At 28.8% G+C, this 20,760-nt stretch overlaps 1 protein-coding gene across 8 annotated transcripts in view; it reads right to left on the reverse strand.

Annotated features, from left to right (window-relative positions):
• Positions 1–6,325: 6,325 nt before the first annotated feature.
• LOC145833860 (E3 ubiquitin-protein ligase HUWE1-like) overlaps positions 6,326–20,760 on the reverse strand; it is a 90,003-nt gene continuing 75,568 nt past the window's right edge. For all 8 annotated transcript variants that reach the window (XM_082941099.1, XM_082941141.1, XM_082941115.1 and 5 more), the window contains 18 exons: positions 20,616–20,758; positions 19,910–20,214; positions 19,522–19,653; positions 19,095–19,230; positions 17,890–17,992; positions 17,561–17,681; positions 16,999–17,205; positions 16,626–16,732; positions 16,000–16,118; positions 15,656–15,754; positions 14,895–15,170; positions 12,701–12,767; positions 12,279–12,395; positions 9,980–10,192; positions 9,253–9,392; positions 8,636–8,868; positions 7,013–7,130; positions 6,326–6,746 (listed from right to left, as the gene is read on the reverse strand). In XM_082941099.1, coding sequence (XP_082797225.1) covers positions 6,644–6,746; positions 7,013–7,130; positions 8,636–8,868; positions 9,253–9,392; positions 9,980–10,192; positions 12,279–12,395; positions 12,701–12,767; positions 14,895–15,170; positions 15,656–15,754; positions 16,000–16,118; positions 16,626–16,732; positions 16,999–17,205; positions 17,561–17,681; positions 17,890–17,992; positions 19,095–19,230; positions 19,522–19,653; positions 19,910–20,214; positions 20,616–20,758 — 2,739 coding nt within the window. In that variant the 3' untranslated portion in view covers positions 6,326–6,643. The remainder of the gene's footprint in view (positions 6,747–7,012; positions 7,131–8,635; positions 8,869–9,252; positions 9,393–9,979; positions 10,193–12,278; positions 12,396–12,700; positions 12,768–14,894; positions 15,171–15,655; positions 15,755–15,999; positions 16,119–16,625; positions 16,733–16,998; positions 17,206–17,560; positions 17,682–17,889; positions 17,993–19,094; positions 19,231–19,521; positions 19,654–19,909; positions 20,215–20,615; positions 20,759–20,760) is intronic.

Here is a 20,760-nt window from a genome sequence, read left to right on the forward strand (position 1 = left end):
ACAAACACTAAATTGATAAAATATTTTTATTAGCTACGATTTTATGTATGCTTTAAGTTAAAAACACTAAAAGTATACTTTCAAAAAAATAGTTGAAAATACTAGAAAACGTTTTTGACTCTTAGTTATAGCGTTAAAATATTATTTATAACGCTGTAAACTAAGATAAGAATGTAGAACGTTAATAAATGTAAAGCTATATTAAACTCATGTTGTTAAAACTTTAGTTTTTTCTAATATTACTGTTGTGTTGATTTTCTTTTAACATAACCAATGATTTTTAACTAATTAGTCTGTATGCTATTTTCCGAATAAATTTAATTCAGACATAATATTCAATAAAAAAATGTAATCAATACTTTTATAAAAAGAACAAATCAAAGAAATAATTAAAAGCGAACTGATTTTTAAACCGCAAGTTAAAATGGCGTCCATTGAAAATAGTCCGCTGAAGAATGGTACAAAATGTTAAAAAGCTTACAAGTTCTTTGACTCATTATGTATGCAAACAATCTGATGAAACATGCAAAACTGCTTCAATGTATTGTGTACTAACAAAGTTTGTTGCTAGATTTTCATCGGTTTTGTTTTGTGATATTATTTTTTTGGATAAAACATAGTATCCTTAAACAAAAAAGGGCTTTTTTAATCTTTAAACCCACTCTAATATTTTAACTTAATTATATTACTTAATGTTCTTATCTATTCATTTTAACTTAATCACTTATCAGAACAAGTTTTCGAAAATTTTGCTTCAAGTAGTTGCTATGAGAAAATTTAAGCTAAAACAATATTGTTTAATAATATCTAGAAATTAAAAAAAAGCTACAAATGTTGTAGTTCTACTAACTATATATTATTTAATTTTTCTAAATCAAAAGTTCCTAACATAGTCGTTAAAAGTTTATCGAATATTTAAGTTAAATGATTTTTACTAGTTCAAGTCTTACGTATTTACTTATGAAAGTTAAATTAAGGCTAAAAAGTCGCATTAAAATTACTTAGCTAGTAAAAATCATGTAATAAAAACTGCGTAAAAATACAATTAACACTATTTAATTTTAACCCAAATAAACCTTAAACTATGTGATCTTTTAAAACGTGCCTGGTTAAACAGAAACAAAAAAAATCCTTACAAATTTATTTTCAAAACATAGGTAAAAGCTAAAGTATTCAATTTAGATAACAGCTTTTATTTTACGAACTAAGGTTGATAAATTCTATAAAAGTCTAACATATTTATTTTCTCAGTTAGATAATAGCTTTTGTATAAAAGTTGTTCTAAGAATTATTTACCTTGTGAAAAATAAGCTGTAAAACAAAGCTTAGATGTCAATATTTTGTACTTCAATCAGAATAAACTTTATAGTTTGGTTTTGTTGTCTGATAATTCGAAACCAAATATTTTTGAACAAACAAAATGAAAAACCAATAAAATATAAAACAAACAAATCGTAGACTTTACTTTAGATTTATTACAATAAAACAGCTTTTTTTTAAGATTGATTTGTTTTAAACATAATTTTGTTTGATATTAGAATTCTTTAAAAATATCAATATTAATGCAATCTACATTTTATTTTTTAGTAATAGAATTGACTACATGTTATACAGTTTTACAATTCACTGAAAAAAAAAAGTTTTACGACATTAACCAGTACATGCATTTAAAACGATTGTTAGCATAAAACAGATGATTTTAATTTTATTCTGAAAAAATGTTATAATCAAAAACCTAGCTTAAACTATTATACGGGTTCCCATGTATGAGTAACAAGTAAAAATAAATTTAGATGCATTTAAGAACTTTAAAGAAATTTTTATCATGAAAGCTTTAATCACTTTATAAATTACACCAAAAAAAACTGTCTCATTATTTAAGAATACCAAATTTTCAAATCAAGTCTTTATAGTTTTGCTAAAACAGCTAATTAAAACTGAACCCTTTTGCAGTTAACTAGAAAATTTTATTATTTCCAATTTTTTTTTTGAAACTAGATGATTACTTTGTTTTATAAGTGCAAAAACTAGGAATTTTAAGTTTACAAGTTTGCACTACTTATTTCTAAGTGTGTTTGATAATTAAAATTAGATTTACTTAGTGAAAGTTTTAATTATCTTTAGGCCCCAAAACAAATTTATGTGCAATAATGCTAGAAGAGTACAAAACTAAATTCATATCAAAAAATGCGCATTAATTTTCCATTGGAAAACAAATGTTCTCTAAAAAGCGCGCAAATTCAAACTTTAAAATTACAAACTTCAAATTAGACAAAGTAGGAATTTGCGAACCTAAGTCAGCAAGTGAGGCTGTTGTCCAGCAGATGAGAAGCAGAAGTTGAAAATGACATAATGTCTATAAAAGAATTATATGTCGCGCATTAAAACAGCGCCACAAAATCAAACAAGCTCCATTACACAAACACTGTAATAAAAATCGAGTGTAGAAAAAGTTCACATTTTACAGCTAACAAAGATAATGTTTAGCTACCGGAAAAATACCAATATACTTTGTGAAAAATCCAGAAATTTGATAACACGCGGGTTCAATTTCACTACCAAGCAATAAAAATTCGCAACAGACAAAAAGAAGCTGTAATTTCAACCCAGCAGACAGAGACGGCAGCAAAGCGCGATGCAAAGCAAACAGAGGAAAAAGTGTGGAAAAGCCGAAAAAGTGTGGAAATTTCAAATTTCACATCGAAATATCGAAACGCATGGATGAATGTTGTAAAGCCCCCAGGTGCGGCGAAAAATCCAAGAAAAAAAATGATGTGAAAAGGCGAAAATTTAAGGATGGTTTTCAAGGCGCGCTTCGGTATAAAGTTTGATTTGGAGCGAGGATTGGTTTTAGGCGGCGCATTTTCAAATAATGGGAGCAATTTCCCCTCTCGATAAAAAGCCGTGGAAGTTTTTCCGAACGGCCGTCACGTTCCGGACGTCTGCGAGGTCTCGTCATCGAAGCGTCGATTAGCGGCATTGCGCGTCTGATTGCATTTTTCGTCTGGTGAAACTATTTAAACTTTGTAATCAAAAAAAAAGTTTTTAGTTTTTTTTCTTAAGAAAAAGAAGCTTATAAGCTGCAGCAAATGAAAAATACTTCGCATTTTATTTCCACTGCTCAACAATTTCTTCCCCCTTTCCACGCGCGCTCATCATCTCATTGTCGCTTTATGTAAGCAGCCATCATCGGCTCATTCCAACTGCATTGTGACGTCAAAGGTGTGAGAAACGCGAGAAAACCGAGAGAGCCTTGAGGGCAGACGCTCGATGCGTTGGAAATCAGAAATTCAAATTTCAAATTTCTACCCGGTCACAGTTTATCACCTGGCAACGGTTTTGCGTGGCAACGACGTTTCAATTTCGGTTGCCATGGAGAAGCGTAACTGGGTTGGTTGCAATTTTTCTAGAAACTTCGTTGCTCATACTTTCGACTGGTTTTGCAAGTAAAAAATATAATGAATTTAAGCAGAGCTGAAAAGTGGCGTGAAAATTGAACTGAAATGCGGAAGTTGAAATTATAATATCTCACTGAACATTAAATTATTAAACGAATTACCTGCAAGAGGAAGCTTTAAAAGATACTTTCTCAAAAAGTGTCAAACACAATGGGGTCAATAAAAAGGATTGTTGAAAGTTGCGCAAGGTTTATATAAATATCAAACAAAAACCTTTTTTTTTTTCACAGTGATTTATTTTTTCTCCTTTTTATTGTGAGGGCAGCTTACCGCAAAGTGGCTGCCATCCAAGTTAATTTTATTTTCCACAGTTTTGAATTTTATTTCGTGTTCGGAAAATTTTTGAACTTTGTTTGAATGTAAGTTTTGAAGTTTACTTTGAGTAAATATTTTTTATGGTTTTCGAAAACTTTTCTTTGGTAAATCATAACATACCTATTAAATGATAATAATATTAAAAATACCAATACGAAAGTATCTTAACTTAAAATAAATAGTATAAAGTGTTTACTTAACTACAGTTATCAGCTAGTTTTAATTCCATTACAATAAAAAACAACGTAAAACAAATATTAAATCAAAAACAATGTTGTTCAACAAACTTAAATAAAATTTCATATGTTTTTTGCAAGTAACCATGATTGTATGTTTTTTTATAATAAATTACCAGGTATACATAAAAAAAAACGCTTAATTGCGTCTGAATTGAAAATGTGCTACATAAACATTAAAAGCCGCATAATCCTCGCTTAAAATTGCTACACACCGTTTAATAACATTAATGTCTTGTTAAATGAAATTACACAAATATTTTTCTGCTTAACATGACCTTACAAGCATTTTAAAACTGAAAATTTCGTTTCTAAACATTGTGGTTATACCGCCTAAAATGTTTTATTGGAATTGTTACAAAGTATACAGTAAAGTAGGCTTTTTTCATAAAATAAAAGTTTAACTACTAAGTGGACCACAAGTACATTATAAAGGCTATGTAAAACCTTGTAAGACAAACTTATAAAAAATGATATAATAAAAAGACATTCAAAAAGCACTAGCTTAAAGACTAAAAAAAGCCTCATTGCTCTTAAGCTATTTTGCTTATAAAAACACTAATGTTAGAAAAAGTATTTAGACATAAATACAGTTTTAGAAAGTAAAAGGCTGTATGAGGTATTTTTTACAAAACTTGAAAAAGTGTATCAGACCATTTTAGTTTATAAGCTGCCAAGGTATATCAGTTCCAAACTTTTTCCAGGGAAAAATTAAATTTTTGCTCAAAAAGTCGATACCATTTTAAACCCGAAAAGTAAACCTCTTAAATTTATTTTTCACATATTTTAGTAAAAAAATATTTTTAATTTTTCATACTTTTTTTGAGTGCATAAAGGTTCGAGTTCTTCAATAAATCCGACAAAAACAAAATAATTTTCACATATTATATTTTCATCAACAAAGCGAAAACATCCGACTCGGCGACCTCTGACCCACCTAACGGAGCTTTTCATCGAACAACGCGAATGTCGAACTTCGCGAATATCGATTATCAGATCGATCTGCAACGTGAACTCTCTACACATCTTGTTTCGAAAATATTTTGTTGTTTGTCAGCGCTGACAGATTTACTTGTTGAGTTTTGTGAAAGCTTCGATTTGTTTTGGAATGTTTTAATTAAAAAATTATAGATTTTTTAGCAGTTCAAAGTTTTGCATCTATATGACATACTGTTTTTATGAATACTTCGTGAATAATTTTTTTTCTTTATAATATGTCTATAGTTTTAAGACTTTAACTTCTTTTATGTCTACTTTGGCCTTTTTTATAAGTACGGTTTCATTGAGAACTTTTATGATTTTGAAACACTTTTACAAAATTAGAAATTTTTTCTTAACTTATGGCTTTTTTTCAATTTGTATTTGAAATAAAGTTACATTTAAACTCTATATAACTTAACAACAAGCTGTGTTAGTTTGTTCTATTTTACAACTTGTAAGAGAAATAATAAAAGTATCGTATTGTGTTTAATATATAAGTCTTCAACTACAACAAACTAAGTAAATTCAAAGCCTGTATATTGCCTACTGTAATATTTTTTTTTTAATTAATGTAGCTCATACAAATATCTCAGTATATCTAGCAACATCCGAAAACTACATTCAAGTTTCATTTGTAGAGCAGCTAAAAGATTGTGCTTACAAGATATTGTTTTTTACTACAATTAAAAAAAAAGCTTTAAAAATAAGCACTGTTTTGGACTATCTCTTCTTAATAAACTGTTTTAAACATATCTATTTTATCTATGTTAAGTCTTATTGGATTTTTAAATTAATTATTAGTTACCACTTAGATACATTTATGATCAAACAAATTATTTTTACTTTTTATTGTAATAACTCTCTCTGGAAGGTAATTGTATAAAAACCACTTAAAATTTTGTGAAATTTTTAATTTATGACATATGAAAACTTACTAGCGTGAAAAACTAGTTACATTTATCACAAGTCTTTTGTAACAACTAATATTTCATGTAACGAACAACAAAGATGATATTTAAATCATGATAGTTAATATTGACAAAAGCTTATCATGAATTACATAATACTAGTATTTATTTTAACATACCATGTCTGTAAACTAGAAGTTTTATGCGTTAGTTTAAATTTTCAAGTCTCAAACTTTTTTTTTTTTAATTAAGTAGTTAATGACTTATGCAGTAAAAAATATTTTTGTTATTTTAATGGTATATTGACTGTAACTTAAACTCAAAACTTAAGATATATTCAAGTTACTTTTAATGTAAGGCCTTGTATACAAATTATTTTTAGAAGTGTTAGATAACAATACTTACTTATACAAAAAACAAATTTTCTTAATTTATATGACATTTATTCCTTAACAAATACACAATTTGCGAACCCAGAAGTCAATTTAAACAATAAAAAGAAGAAATGAGACATTTAACAAAACACAAGGTAATTCGCAACAAAAAAAAATGGGGGAATTTTTTTACCTATACAACAAAATGGACTTTTCGCAAAACAACACACAGAAACACGTAAGAAGAAAAAAAGTATAAAAAAGAAGCGAAAAGTTATGAAAGAATTATCTATAGAAGTTATGATGTATATTGTGACGTCACGCAAGGCCGAAGCCAACCGTGTTGTTGTGACGTCATTATGACGTCATAGTTAAGCGAGGCCGAATCCAACCGTGCACTCGTTGATTGCTTGGAGGAGTTTCTCGCGAAGTTTGTCGTAAGTTTCGTACAACGGCAAGTCCAACTGGTTGAAACTGAAATAAAAAAATTGCTTATAAACAAATAAATTTGTTATAACTTATGCTAAGTAATTTTTAAGGATGCAAAGAAAATAAATCTTCAGTTGATTTATTTTCATCTCAAAGTTTTAGGATTTAAAAATGTTTAACATTTCAGATTAGTAAAACATGTGTAAAAAACTTGAACTTACAAACAAGTATTTCATTTATAACTATTTTTGATTTTTAAATTAATATTTCAATTTAATCAAAAACATTTTAATTTCTAATGATAAACTAACCAAGTATGGGCGCAAGGTAGCCGGTCAGTGGACCTGTTGTCCATTGAAATTTGGAATAACTGGACGCCCGTCATGCCTTCCAACCTCGAAAAACCGCCAATCGGCACTTTTGACGTTCCTGTGAGGAAAAACATTTAAATAAGAACAATAACTTGGTAAAATTTTTAAATTGCAAGTCATATTTTGTTTTCCACCAATAGGGACCTTTTGATGTTCCTGTTTAAAATACAAGATTTAAATTAAAATGAACTTTTAATACCAATCTGTGAGTGGTAACAAAGTTCCTTTAAAAAACGTGGAGTTAAAATGTGGCACTCTTATGTATAATGGTGGTTTGAAAAATAAAATAGTTTTCAACTACAATATTTATTATAAAAAAATCAATTAATTTATATATTAAGTTGAAATTAAATCCAGTGAAAGTTAGGATTTATAAACTAAGTAATAAGAATTTAGTAAAGCTAATCATTAAACTTTTGTGTTAAGCAAAACAAGTGGTATCAATTCAGTTGAATATTTTTACAAACGAAGATAAAATTTTGTTTTTTTTTTGTGTTTTGAAGAATCTAATTTAAAATTTGTTTTGAAGAATAAAGATAATTTTAAATGAAAACTTTAAATATCAAAGAAAACAGCTCATAACATTAGAAGAGTTTAGAAAATCTTTAGCAGAAATTTAAAATCTAACTACGCATAGAGCTAGATAAGAAAAAGTATGAATTATTAAATAGTTTCTTCACATTTCAAACTCAAGTAAAACATCTACTGCTTTTAACAGGTGATTTGCTTAGATGCATTTAAAAAAGATTATAATAATTCAACAATACTTGCTTAAATATTATTACTCGTATGATTTTACTAACAAGAAACTTTAAACTTGCAAAATATACAACCAACTAACAGATGTTTGAAAAATTTAGAAATTTGATTTTGTGCCAATTTAATTCAAAACTTTATATAATAAATATAACCTAGATTTTAATTGACAAATTGAATTTTTTTTAATAGACAAAGCTATTTTAGTAAGCATAAAACCTTAAAAAAGAAAGGAAATTTGTTGGAACATAAGTGATAATTCAAGTTTCAACGATAAAAATACATAATAAATAACCAGTAGGAAAATAATGTGTAACAACTTAGAATAAAATATACTTATTTGCTCTTAATGATAACTAGTAACCAACTAGTAGCAAACTGAAGAAACTACATTAGTTAGAAAAGCAAGAGAATTGTGCAAAGTTTGACTTCTTAATTTAATTATTACTGAATTAAAATAAACACTCAATATAACCAACCAATAGTATAAAGGAAACAAATAAGTAATTAATTTATTATAGGACTTAAGGGCAACAATAATTTTAATGTGAATCATAAAATTGAAACTTACGTTCTGGTTTAATAGTTATTTGCCAACTAATAAAACAAAAGTCATTTTTCAATAAGTTTAAAACCAGCAAAAAATATTTATTTATTACAATCTAATCTAATATACCGACCAGTGGCAAATTGAAAGAATTTAGCTTTGGTAGCCTTGTAGAGACTTGAGAAAAAAATATTTTAAAACCACTAACATATAACAAAAAGTTTTATTCTTATTATTCATTTATTCAACAAACAACCAACCGGTGGCAAATTGTAGGAACTTGGCTTTGGTGGCCTCGTCGAAGGACTTCAGGGCCCGCCAGAACCACTGCACCTGCTTGCTGGCCGTGGTGAACCTCGTGTAGGTCGTGTTCGCCTTCATGTCCGCCACGTCTATGGTGGGAAGTCCCGAGATCAAGAGCTCCAGTTCCTGCTCGTCGAACATCGAGATCAGCTTGAACGGGATCACCTGGTAGAAACCCTTCAGGAAGGCGCTGTTGAGAAAATGGAAATATTTAGTTTGTGTGGAGTCATGTTGTAATTTTTTTTGAACATTTTTATTATTTATTTATTATTTCAATATACGTAATGAATTTTAACACCATGGTTGGTAAATGAATGTTAAAAATGTGTTTACATTTTGAAACAGTTTTATGTATTTGGTCTTTAAAATATTATAATCATAAACAGGTTTACAAGTTTCATTAGCAAGAACTTAAGCTTATCAGAAACTTAAACCGAAAGAAGAATCAATTTCTACTTTTTTAACAGATTTTTTTTTATTTGCTTGTAAACAAACTGACACTCCATTATATGTCAAACACTGAACAACTATTTCTTAATAACTTATAAACTTTAAAGTAGCACAAAAAACAAACTTGATTTGGTCTTTAATGTTGACACACATTTTGTGCTTGCAGTACAGGTACACGTAATGTTTCTTGTTTTCCTCTGTAACTTCAATTTCGTTTCCGCCCGGCTTCAACTCCTTGTTAACCGCCATTCCGAATTCACTTTCCTGTGTGACGTAACAGTTTTGTTATTATGACGTAAGAGTTAGATTAAATGTTAGGTATAACTCTAGCATGTAAAAATTTGTCATGTTGCTTGAGATTAAAACAAAGTTGGTTATTTATGCATTTACACTATTTTTATGAACCTTTGAAAAAAATTGCATCACGACTAAAAAAGAGACAATTTCCACAATAACATTAAGAGACTTGGCTAAAAAAAAAAGTTAATTAACACAGGAGCGATTGCATATATAAGACAGCTCTAAGAAAGTTTCAAAACTATAGATCTGGATATAAATAAAAAAAGGTCTCAAAAACACTAATTTCAAAAGAAAATGCGAGACGAATTTCAACACTTAAATAAAATTCAAAAAAACTTCAAAAAATAACAGTTGAAAAAAAAATTACTAACATCAACGGAGAATGTGAGGTAGTTTTCAACAAAAAATAATAAACAAATTATTAGAAAAAATAACTAAAATAAAAATATAATCAAACTTACATCAACGGAGAACGTGAGGCAGTTTTCAACAAAAAATAATAAACAAATTATTAGAAAAAATAACTAAAATAAAAATATAATCAAACTTACATCAACGGAGAACGTGAGGCAGTTTTCAACGCCTATCTGCTTCAGCGATTGGTCGAGCATTGAGAGCAGGTGCCTGTAGCTGCCGGGTTCCTCGGACTCGTAGTCGTGGGAAGTGACCTGCTTGCCGAGTATGTGCTTGTAGAAAGACCTGCAGAAGTAGCACGACATGTGCTTGTTGTCGAATATCGCCTTCGCCACCACACGACCTACGAACTGTTCGAATAATTAGTTTGTTAATTGTTTTATTAATATTAATAATTTTATTGTCGAATATCGCCTTCGCCACCACACGTCCTACGAACTGTTGAGTAAAAAATATCTTAATACATATAAGACTTTCTTAGTTAGTATGATATAGAAAAAATATGCCATTTATGAATATAAAAACATCTACTTAAATTGTGAGATAAGAATTATTGCTCTTCCTAAGAACTGTTCAAATAAAAAGGTTTTTATTAATAGTTTAGATTATTTATTATTCGTTTCTGAATATCGCCTATGTTACCCAGGAACTGTTGAATAAAGTAAATAATTAAAATTTAGATGTTATAAAAAATATATTAACTAGAGTTAAAAACTAGAGCCTTTGTCAATAGACGAGCTTATTATTATGCCAAGACTTTGTTAATTAGTCAAAAATAAAAACATTTTAGTTAGAACATTACATATTTGGATGACAAAATTAGAATTGTGTATAAGCAACTTAAGATATAGTAAAAGGATATTTAGTATGTTTTTACTTTCAATTGTAAAGAACATATTAGATTGAAAAAATACTTAAAAAGTTACAAGCCAATCACTTGTGCTTTATAGTTCCTGTTAATAAAGTTTTGGTAATCAAGAAACCGCTATCTCATCATATTACTGAGAAATATTGTTTGCATACAAACAATTGACTGCTTTGTTTTTGTAATAACCTAACTATTTTTAATGATAAATAAATCCAGGTTTGAACGTTTAAGTTTTTTTACAAAACTACTTTGAATATGGTTTATAAATATTAGAATGGAATAGATTCAAGCGGACTTACATAGTGTTAAATGAAGTAAACTGTAAAACATATTTCAAACATGAATTAAAGCAAATGTGCAAAATTTAAGATACATTCAGCTTGGCAAACAATTTATTCCAAATGCAAATACGCCAACGCATTAAGCCGATAATGCGATGTAATATTTCTAGCAATTGACCAAACACTTATCTCGTTATGTAACATTGAAAATTATCCACTATAAGTATTTAAAACGTTGAAAACACCTAGATTAGCATCTTTCATTGATTAAAAAAAGATGATTCATCAAAAATTCAATGGCCCAGTATTTTAACTGATTAAATTAAATAATAAATTATTAGCATTTAAACTATTAGCATTAATCAAATGAACGGATATTCATTCACTAAAGGCACTTACAGCGTAAATAACACCTAGTAAAATCGGTTCAACGTATTTCATCAATTATTCGAAACAAAATGATTTATCAAAATTCAGTAACCCAGCGTTTTTTCTGATTGAATTAAAAAAACAAATGACGTCTTAAAACAACGTTTCCACCGCTAAAGCGAAACTCAAGTCCGCACTGAGCTTTAATAATAATCATGATAGCATTTCTCGAGAAGCGTGCTTAATGTAAGTGAAAAAATTACTCAAGGAAAATAGAAAGTTGGGTATCCACTTGTGTTTGGGACTTGCGTACTCAAGTTTTGCGAAATTTTAAAGTGAGCAGTTTTAAGCGTTTTGTGTCAAAAATTTATTTTAAGAAAAACAACTGTTTACTGTGATGTTAACTTATCGGTAAAAGCTAATTTCAGGCAAACATTTAATTTGCACAAATAAAAAACGTTAGAAAAAACAAATATTTGCCGTGTATTGCAATGTTTATTTTTTTTATGTTAAGTTTATCTAACGATTTTTTAAACTTGTGCTTTATTTGTTCATTTTCAGTTATTTAAACATAAATTATTTCAATTTGTTCAAATTACTGTAAATATTAATTTTTAACTGGAATGTAGATCAAACAAAATATAAGTTATGATGTTATACTATACTATTTTAACTATATTACATAAAAAAAAGAATAATGTACTTTTTATTTAATACTCTACTACAGTTCGTTAATGGTTAATAAAACAACTAAAACTTTTATTATTTAAAAACAAAATTATAATAATTAAAAGTGAAAATTCATACCAAGTATATCATTTACACTAATTAATTTTCATATCAAATTTTTGTACAAACTTTTAAATTTAAACTTATTATTTTTAAATATTAACCAATATTATTTATTCAACAACTTACTTCGAAATACTGCAAATGGGCGGGGTTTATTGTCGAAGTTGGGTTTATCGCGTAGCAACCGTGACCCTTGTACATGAACAAGCAGTAGTTCTGATTGAATATCTGCTCACTAATCACCTGACATAATTTGTATTATTATTCTATGTTATTATATTTATATGATTTTTATTGTAATTTATGTATTATTATATTATGTGTTAATTAAATATTAATTGTATACTTAATAATTATGATTGAATATCTGCTCACTTATGACCTACTAATGTATATGTATTACATTATTTATTTAACAAATTATTCAATATATATAGAACAATTTAACAGCTTTAATTGAATATCTGCTCAATGATAATGTATTGTATATTTATTATATTACAATTTTTTTATTTTTTTTCAATTAGGATAATTTTAATAATATTTACCTGATACCACTCCCTCAAAACACCACCTGCGTCTTGACCGTCCTCATCCTTGAAAGTGACGTACAACCTGAAAAATAAAAAATATAATTATTAATTTAATTGAATGTACAACCTGAAAAATTATAAAATTAATTATTAATTTAATTGTACGTACAACCTAAAAAATGATAAATATAATTATTAATTTAATTAAATTACAATCTGAAAAATAATAAACATAATTATTAATTCATTGAATGTTACGTACAACCTGTTTTGATTAGTTGATAGTTAGTATGAGTTTATCATTAGTTATATATTATATATATTACATATATTTTATATATAAAATTCTGACTTGGTAATTGGTAATAAAGGTTTTTAATGAGATTTGTAAGCTTACAACCTGTTTATAAATGATAACTATAACTATTAAATAAAATGAATGCAACATATAACCTTTTTTGATTTGATTGTTAGCTAATTATATATCTATATTTGTTATAGTTTTTATATAATAAAATGTAAGGTTGGATTGGTTAATAACTGGTGTTTTTGTGACTATTTGAATGTCACAGCTAAAACTTGTTAATTGGTATAGTAGATTTTTGATTGGTCTTTTGGAAGTTTAGGAAGTTTTAAGTGGTTAATAATTATTTTTATCTGGTATTTAACTGTAGTTATAGTCTGATTTCTATTGATTAAATCATAAGGAGAAAATTTCAGTTGGCTAATTAGAAGTAGGAATAGTTTGTTTGTTTTTAATTTATCACATCACCTGTTTGAGTATTGACATTTTAAATGCCACGTATACTTTGGTTAAACATGGATTTATTTATTAAGTGTCAGTTAGTAGATTAAGGTTTAGGTATTAAGATTAAGATTTAGGTAAAATAGTAGAAAAAAAACAAATATTATGATAAAATTGCATCTTACTCATTAAATTTATAATTTACTTTAGCCTTAAAAGACCTCATGATCAAAACAAAACCTTAAAATGTCACATATAGTTGAAATTAAACTTATTTTTTATAATTTTCAAAATTAACTTTTTACTTGACCTTTTCTTTTTGTGGGCAATTGTATAACAAAATATATTTTAATTAAAAAAGTTTATAATATAAATGTAGCAATTTTTGGCGCTAACTCAATAAGGAAGTGAAGAGATTATGACTAATTTAATTTCGTTTCTCAGAAAAAAAGATTAAACTCAATAAGTTTTGGTAGAAACTGAGTTTAATAGTTCAAACTCAAAAAGTTTTATAGGAAAACAACTAAAACTTATTTGTTGTATTCCAATGCTTACAAACATTTTTTTATGAAGAACAAAATAATTAAAAAGATTATACTTCAGTATAAATTTAAATGAAAAACTCCAGTAGACTGATTACAAACACTTCCGCTTTATATTCGTTTAATTAATATTATTAGATTAAATAATGATTATTAAAATCTAGTAATTTATTACTTGTATGCTATAGCAATTTCTGTAATGACAATTTCCAAACATGATTTAATTTATTTCAACACTAGTTCTTCTGAGCAATAACTTAATCTTAACAAGATAAACGCTTCGAGGATATGAGGAAAAAAAATATTATCAAGACTTTATATCGTACTTACATTAAAACTGCTACTTATATAGTTTTATTTGTACACAATTTTACGCTCACTATTTATCTAAAAATTCGCATAAAAAGCAAGTTCTTGACAAAATTCAATTTTATTTTTTGGTTACAAAAGTTGACGCGTAAGTAAATTCAGCTGTAATTGTAAATCTAACATATATATATTTTTAATTTAATTATTCAAAACCAAGCTTGCTCTGAGGTCGGTTTTACGTTTATACAAAAACTTCCAATTAGTATTATATTTGTTACGTAATTTTGAAAACTTAGTTCTTAAACCAGCACCGGAAGTCATAGAAAAAAAAGCGCTCATAAGCTAACAAAGCTTCAATCATAAACTTAACTTTGTCTAAAATAAAATAATAAACATATAATAAGAAGATATATAACATTAAAAAAAATAATTATATAAGCATATATATTTAACTTAAAATTATTATGTTTATATCACGAAACAAAAATTCCAACCTTGCTCTGAGATCGGCACTAAAGCTTACAGTTGAAAAACTCAAGTAAAAACAACTTTAATACAAATATTAAAATTAACATTTTATTCCTAATTATCATATTATCTTTAATAAACCAACCTAGCCCTGAGATCGGCGCCGGACTTCTTCTGGAACTCCCTGAACGAGTCCTCGAACAAATTTTTCCTGCTCACCTTCAGCTGCAGGTCGTCCCTGCTCCTTGAGCTTCCTGAAGTCTCGCTCAGCTTGTCCAGCTGCTGCCGGAAGTGCTTCCGCTTCACGTCGAAGTCCAGGACGCGCGTGTGCGTTGCCAGGACGCTGAAGGGGCCCGTTGCCAGGGGGACGGTGGACTGGCGCAGGATCTGGTTGAGGACGGTGCGGTGGCGATCGGCGAACCTGCGGAAGTTTGTTTGTGAAAAAGGAGAAAGGGAAGAACAAAGGAGAAATTTCTTTGTAGAGAGAAAATAGTACAAGTAGTAATTAATAATAAAAATTAATAATAATCTATTAATGTTAATAAATAAAAAAAAATTATAAAAATAAAAATAATAGTTCAAGTACAGAACCTATTAATGATGTGTCTCTAATTGTATCTTGCACCCAAACATCAACAGCTGACACAAATTGTTTTTATTGTTTTGTACCAAAAAGGAGTTGGAAATTTTTTATTATTAAGTTTCAAGTTGAAATAAAATTGATGAACTTAACCCCATAAAAAAAACCTACTTTTTACATGTTTTTTTTTCTAACTGCAGATAAAAGCGATAAAATGCAAACAAACTCCACAAAAAAACAACTAGGTAAACTGAAACTACTAAATTTTGGATCAAATATTAACATACTCATTAATTTTATTATCATCAAATACAGTCGACACTTACTTGAGGAACTCTTTCTCGTTCTTGGGCATCTTGTCGTCTATCAGACTCGATTCGGACTTCTTCGCGTCGAGGTCTTCAAAGAAGTGCTCGAAGTCGTCCCTGGTGAACATTTATTATTATGAAATAAGTAGTTTATTATTATTTATTATTGTATTCAATGATCGTTCATTAATTAAAAATCAAGTTTTTTATTACCTGGTACTCTCTTATTTATCGCTTAACAAATAATATCAGATAATATCTATTAGGACGTTATTTGTTTGAAACTAAATCAAACAATCATTTTTAACTTTTTATTTTTTTTATTCATTATAGTTTAATTATTTTTTAAATGTTTTTATTACCTGGTGAGCCTCTTCATGACTTCCTCATTCTCGTTCCTGCTCGTGGACGCGTCCTCCTGATCGGGTTGGTCCTGCTTGATGTCGAAGGAGTGGACGAGGAAGAACGCCTCCACTGCGGGCTGTTCAAGTGAGGAGAAAGGTTAAGTTAGGGGATATTAGTGGGTGGAACTCATGTTGTTACTATATATTTTAGAGAATTAATATTTATCATGGTAGAGTTATATTATAAAGTTAATGATTGGTATATGGGATTTTCTCTACCATACTAACAAAAATTAAAAAAAAGGAATGAAAAAAAACTGTCTTAAACGAATGTTTTAAGGGGTTTGTTGAAAAGTTACTTAGAGGAAATCTTAACTGCGGGCTGTAAAGTGGAAAGATGTTGGTGAGGTAAGTGTATGCTCTAAGTGTTGTTTTTTAGAAAATCGCTTTTTAAAACTTTTTAAGGGAATCTTAATTTATCAAGATGTTAATGGTGAATAAACCGTAGACAAGTTTTTAAATAACTTGGTGTGAATTAGAAAAAAAATCTTTTACTGTTGAAAACATTTTTCCTAAGGTTAAAAACAGACTTAACCAAATAAGTATTATATTAATTCAGGATTGAACAACATAAATGATATTACTTGTAATACAAGCACTGCGTGTTCGTCTCCACTTTTTTCCAATTCTTTCAAACAATCACCGAGGACTTTCCACAAGCTCTCAAGTTGCAATTTCTCTGCTAGTGTGGCTGTTTGCAAACATAAATAAACATTAATAACTTATTTTGTTAGTTATTTTATATTGACAGAATATAAGAAAAAAATACTATCATTAATATTTTTTTACCATAAAAGATTAAATACCAACCAAATATCAAAATCAAATTTTAATATGTTTAGATTATATGTTGAACGAAAACCGTATCTTACAAATAAGAATTCAAGGAATGCAAATTAATTCTTATATTTATAATTTACTTACATAATTACAATATTTTTTAATCAGTTCACCAACCTTGCGTTTCCTCCGGTTTGTTTTCAGTTGTAGTACCCTGACCGCTTGTCGAAGCTTCATTGTTCCTGCTACTGCCACCCCTGTTTGAACCCTGCGACCTCTGCTGGTGCCTGGTGACCCACGAGGGGAGGGGGTAGGCGGCGTTGAGAGCGTCCATGTCCAATAAAGAGTCCCCGTCGAACAAACCGAACTGGGTGTTGGGGTGCTCTGCAACGGCTTGGGTGTACAAAACTTGCGGTTTAATTGTTTGTTTTATTTACAAAAACGAGTTTAGTTATTTTTGCGTTCATGTTTCAAATATTGTCTTTCTCTGGATAATTGTATATTAAAAAAACCAGTGGGAGAAAGAGAGTCCTCAAAATTTTAAGTTTAATCAAAACCTGAAGCTGAACTCAAATCGATTTAAAACAAACGAAGTTAGGTGTAAGAAAATTTTTCACTTGAAGTGCAAAACTTAATTTCAGCCTTTAAAACTGACTTTAAGCAAGGTTTAAGACCACTTACTGACTTTAGTCTGTGAGGAGGAGCTTGTTTAACTTAACAAAAAATAAAATAAACATACGTCTACGCCATCTTCTAATCTGGCTCCTGACTTGATTGGAGTTGGGAACGAAATTGAAGTACTGATGTTTGCCTGATGTTTGCAGTTGCAATATAACCTTCAGTATTCTCAAGAAGAACGCCTGTTGAGTTCATGTAACGTTTATTTATTTTACAAGCTAGTAGAGTATTAGAGTTTTTTTTTACTGACTAGGACTTATTTAACTTATGCTTACATCAAAATCCATTACTTAAAAACTACAAATTAAACGAAACAGTATGTTTCTCTTGTTAAAACTACAAATATTAATTTTAAAGCTGTACTAAAAATATTACCAATTGTAATTTTACCTGTCTGCTGGTTTTGCAGGTAAGGGGTTGCATGCTTGGAAGTTGAAGGTCTCTCGCCAATTTGTCGTCTTTCTTCAGCACCAACTTCTTATCTTTGTCGAACCTGTTTGCATATTTTGTTTTTATTACATTTAAGTATATTGAAGTTTATTAACTTATAATTTTTCTTCAACACCAACTTTTTATCTTTGTTGAACCTGCATGTATGTTGATAATAATTTTTGTTTTTAAATACAAGGTTGTATGAAAAAGTTGAAAACTTAAATTTGGTTGGAGTTTGATTGTAACAGCCGTTTTAAAAAAACTAAACGAAATTTAAACATACTTGAGTAAAAAATGTCGAGTTAACTTTCAAGTTAATACAAAATCATAAAAAAATTAAAACTTTACTTTAATGTAATTGTTAACAAAATGTCACAATTAGAATGACACGTATACAAAGCATGACTAACATTAAAACAACTGGTTCAACTGTAAAAATCGTGCTATAAACTGCCAGCTTTAGCAACATTTCTATTGACGTATTTTTGCTCAATAATGTTGCAATAACTTTTAATTGATTGATCAGTTTCTTAGAACTTTTAAGTTCACTTGACTTGCTTAACTTTTAAAACATTAAATACCCTAAATAACCACCTTTTTTAAAAATATAAACTTTACTGGTAGCGTCAGGCAATTAAATTTTAACAATAATTATTTGTACATTTATGAAACAAAAATTTTGTAAGAATGTATTTAACTCTCTTTTTTCTACATACATTTCCAAGAGCTTCACAATTAAAATAAACAGCTATTTCTGTTTTCTCTATTTCTATCTTAAACTATACTTATATGCTAATTTGTGCTGAAGTAGTAACGTAAAACAATTATTTCTAAAAATACATTTGTTCTGCTTACTGAAGAAATTACTCGGAATATTCAAAATTACGGAATATTTTACGTTCAAGTCTAGTACAGACAATTACATCTAAATATAACTGTTCAACGTAGAAAAGTAAACTATAATTTTAAAACTCGCAAAATAATCGTACTGCACTTTAAATAGATACATTAATACATAATTTGCAATATAAAAAACCTGCTGATAATTTCTCCCAGCAAAACAGTTTTGTCAAAATCACGGAATACTTTACATACAAGTACGACAAAGGCAAGTATTTATAAAAATAAATGAAACATTAAAATAGATAAGTTACAATAAATACCTGCTGGTGAATTCTCCCTGATTTGAGCTGGTAGACGGCGAATCAACGTTTGATTTTTTGTTTTTGTTGTATTCTTTTATTTCCCTGTACAGCCCACTTATTTGTTCTGCTAACCTGACTCCCAGGGTTTTGCCACCTAAATAATTATGAGGTTTAAAAAATGTTCTACCATATAAAGTTTGATAAGTTTAATAATTAAAGCCTAATTTTTTTGGTTAACAAGAATCTTAAGCTTAACTATTTCAAAACGAACGTATTGAAAATAGACCTTGATTAACAAATTACCTAAAGATCATAAAGCATTAAACAGTAAATTCAAGAGAAGTCATTTAAAGTTTTAAAAATTTAAGTATTAGAATATCACTAGAAAATAATTATGAAAATGTTGCCAAAGACATATCTTTTTAAATTTCCAAAAAATACGAACCGTCAACAAGTAGTGAAACAATGACTGATCTCAGCGGGTCAGCTGATTTTGACAATTGTAGAAGAAGTTGGGTGGCATCCTCAAGACCATCTTCGCTGCAACTGTGTGAAGTCAGCACTTCGATGCACACGCCTGAGATTTATATTATCAATTTTAATTCAATTATTAGAATAACTCAAAAATATTATTTGTATTTTTATTCATTTCAAGCTTTACATTAAACGCACTTGATTTAGAGAAAAGTTTTTATACCAATATTAAATTTATTCCATTAAGAATGCACTGAATGAACTTTGAAGTTAATATCTAAAAACTTCAAAACTTTAGTTCGCTTTTCATTTAGCTTAAAAACAAAAAGTAACAATGAGATAAAACAGATCACACGCACCTAGCTCGTCCTTCAAGCACTCTTCCTTCTTCGGGGTGTTTTCCCCTTGATGAGAACTGGATATGAGGGACTTGGAACTGGTGGTGGTGCTGGTTTCAGTCGCGGTGTTTCCCCTCGTGTCCGTCTGCGTGTTGGACGTCGAGGCCTGCGCCGACATGGTCCTCGTCGTCATGGTCCTCACGGGCGGTTGCTGGGGAGCGGGGGTCGGTTGCGTGGCAACGGGGGGTTGCTGCTGGGAGGTGGAGGCTTCCTCGCTAGGGGGAGTTGTTGCTTGGGGCGGGGTGACTGTTCGGGCCAATGTGCTCCTGAAGTGATAGAAACTAATAAAATGTATAAAAATTTAAATTAATAATAATTAATTTTATATTAATATACAGTATTATTAAGCATATGATATTTTCAATTGTGAAAGGTCAGTTTAATTTTAGTTTATTATAAATGCATTTAAAACCTCAGTAAATCAAGTTTAAATAATATAAATTTCTTTTTGAAGTTCATACGTAACCAGCTTTAAGTTTTACGTATAAGCTAAACTATTTCATTTTTTCAAGTTAAAAATTTTATATAATACCAACAATAATAGAAAACGTTACATTTTACTTTAACATAATAAGTTACTATGGATATCTAGTAACACTTTAAATATTCAAAACAAGAAAACAATTTTAAGCTGAAAGTAATATAAATAAAATAGAGTGAAACTAACTTTGGTGGAGCCTTGATGTTTTTGGAGATGTTGCTCAACAATTTCAGCATCCTGTCAGTTAATTGCTGGTTCTTTTTAACAACAGGATGGCTCAATTGCTTTAAGAGGAACGACAACCAAGATGTTTGAAGTTGACCAGCGTCCT

Source organism: Thalia democratica, chromosome 1 (assembly GCF_965202585.1).
Source record: "Thalia democratica chromosome 1, ktThaDemo2.hap1.1, whole genome shotgun sequence".
In the NCBI taxonomy this organism is placed as follows: Eukaryota; Metazoa; Chordata; class Thaliacea; order Salpida; family Salpidae; genus Thalia; species Thalia democratica.